Source organism: Carlito syrichta, unplaced genomic scaffold (assembly GCF_000164805.1).
Source record: "Carlito syrichta isolate Samal-C Ts95f unplaced genomic scaffold, Tarsius_syrichta-2.0.1 Scaffold305679, whole genome shotgun sequence".
NCBI classification, from domain to species: Eukaryota; Metazoa; Chordata; class Mammalia; order Primates; family Tarsiidae; genus Carlito; species Carlito syrichta.
Window position 1 is genome coordinate 162,916 of NW_007249775.1, and position 2,659 is coordinate 165,574.

At 43.4% G+C, this 2,659-nt stretch overlaps 1 protein-coding gene across 2 annotated transcripts in view; it reads left to right on the top strand.

The window, feature by feature from the left end:
* DDHD1 (DDHD domain containing 1) overlaps positions 1-2,659 on the top strand; it is an 87,460-nt gene that overhangs the window by 74,657 nt on the left and 10,144 nt on the right. For both annotated transcript variants that reach the window (XM_008062233.2, XM_008062232.2), the window contains 2 exons: positions 376-628; positions 1,635-1,826. In XM_008062233.2, coding sequence (XP_008060424.1) covers positions 376-628; positions 1,635-1,826 — 445 coding nt within the window. The remainder of the gene's footprint in view (positions 1-375; positions 629-1,634; positions 1,827-2,659) is intronic.

The window sequence follows — 2,659 nt, forward strand, 5'->3', positions numbered from 1 at the left end:
TGCCCAGGCGGGTCTCGAACCCACGGGCTCAGGCAATTCACTCACCTCGGCCTCCCAAAGGCACGGGATTACAGGCTGAGCCACCGAGCCCGGCTAATTTTTTTTATCTATTATAGAGACGAAGTCTCGCCAAGTTGTCTGGGTGGGTCTCGAACCCTCGGGCTCCCAAAGCGCTGGGATTACAGGCTGAGCCACCAAGCCCAGGCCGGCCACATATTATTAACAGTGAACAAATAGAAGTACCTCTTTGAATTTTTTTAGTTAAATTCCATCTCTAAGATCTGCTCAACATGTAATAGAACAATAACAGTTTTCTAAAATCCAAGCATTGTACCTTAATGTTATGTTTCTTTGAACTTTTTTTTAAAAATCAAGGCATATAGATTAGAACCGCTGATACTGAAACACTACAGCAACATTTCGCCTGTCCAGATCCACTGGTACAATACTTCAAACCCTCTACCTTATGAACACATGAAGCCAAGCTTTCTCAACCCAGCAAAAGAACCTACCTCAGTTTCAGAGAATGAAGGCATTTCAACCATACCAAGCCCTGTGACCTCACCGGTCTTGTCCCGCCGACACTATGGGGAATCTATTACAAACATTGGCAAAGCAAGCATATTAGGTAATTTCTCTTAAGTGTTTCTTATCTATGAATATGAGCACTTTTTGGATAGACATTAAATTGAGGATTTTTTTTCTCCCCTCCCCTGCCCCGTGCCATGCAGCCCCCCCCCAATTTGGGGGATTTAATACTCTAATTGTAATACTCTTTGTGTTACAAAACTTCCAGCAGTTAATCCCCATGTCTGGAATTAACTTCCCTGTCATGATCATATTTGAGGACCAGAAAGCTCTCACGTTCTCTGATCAGATCAGATCCTGTAGTTTTAAAATTTGAAACTGCTGGATGGACCAGAAAAAGCACCATCGGGGTTGAGTCCTGCTTTGTAATCTTGGCCCTACCACCTGCTGTGAGATCTTGAGCAGATCACGTGATTTAATGCTCTGCTGCTCATCTGTGAAATGAGAAAGTGCTTGCGTTCTGAAGGTGCCCTTGCCAACGTGGGTCTGTTCTGAGTCTCTCAAACCGTGTGCTTCCTGAGAGCCACAAAGGTCTCATTTTTCTTTGGCTGACATTGCAGCATTTGGTGTCACTAGAACTCACTGACCTGCCGCTTGACTGTGCTCTGCTTGTGGTTACTAGTTGCCTTAATGTGAATTGCCACAAGATGGCGCTCGAGACAGACCCTGTCTGCTGGCCTCCTTTGCTTTTTCTCTTCGCCCTGCCCACACATGGCTTGTGGGTGGCTTTTAATCGCAGGTCCACTAACTTCTGTAGGCAGTGTGTCAGCAGTAAATCAGCAGTGGTCACTTGAATAAAACAGAATCTTTATTTCTTTGTATGTTCCTGTAAGTTTTCCCTTCCAGAGCTTACACAACGCTCATTCTAGCCACCATTTTTATTTAGAAACCCACAACATAAATTGTAGTTTTCTTATGTTCCCAGCCTAGAAAAACATGGCCAGAGCTTGGTCCCTCTGCCAGGTGGCTATAATTATGGGTGGTGCTCTTCAGCTTGGTGTGTGGTGTAATTCAGCAGAATGACTGCCCTGCTTTTTGTAACACAGGGGCTGCTAGCATCGGAAAGGGACTTGGAGGAATGTTGTTCTCAAGATTTGGGCGTTCATCTGCATCACAGACATCTGAGACATCGAAAGACTCAGTGGAAGATGAGAAGAAGCCTGTCGCCTCACCTCCCACCACCACTGTGGCAACACAGACCCTCCCACATAGCAGTTCTGGCTTTCTTGATGCTGCATGTTAGTTCACACGGTTCTAACCTTAAGCTTATGCTGTAACTTTTTGCAACTTGGGGAGGGCAGGGAAGTCTCAGCTAGTAATACTAGCAGTCAACTGTACAATCTAAAAAGCCTTAGCTTTTAAGGAAAAAATCTTTTCCTTGGGCTTATATTTTTAAGAATAATTTCCAGGTAAGTGCAGTTTTACTCTCTGCATTGGTGAATTAGTAGTTAGAACAGTGGGGCAACCACTTCGGGTCCCCTCCCACTGTTGGGAGCTTCTCTGGTCCTCAGTAAATCCTATTTTCTCACTTAAAAAATAAAAATAAAAAAATAGAACATTAACAACTAGGAGTCTTAAACATCAAGCATAAATCAAATCTCCTTGGGGTAAGAACCCCTGATTTATATAAAGTAGGTTTTTACTAATACAGTCTTGTCAGTCTTAAAAATTCATGTGATTTCTTCAACCTGTGCTTCTCTGGTCTTGAAACTTTTTTGAAACCGCTATGCCGGGTCCCTCCTGCTTCTAATCCCGGAGCTGCCTTCATTTTCCTAATGGTAAAACTCTCAGAGCTCAGGGCTCGTGCTGGATCTGCTACTATGTGGTTCCAGTCCGACCCCAGCTACCCAGTATAAAGCAGGTGTTCAAAAGGAGTTAATGACTGGGTAGTTGTGTTGAATTTAGCACTATAATGAACCTTTATGTGACGTTTTCAGTGGATTTACACAGTTTAGAATTTTGAATAGAGGTGAAACACTTATATACTTTGTATATATTTACTTCCAAGGACCTGAACTTTTTTTTTTTTTTTTGAGTTGGAGTCTCACTCCGTCGCCCAGACTGGAGTGCA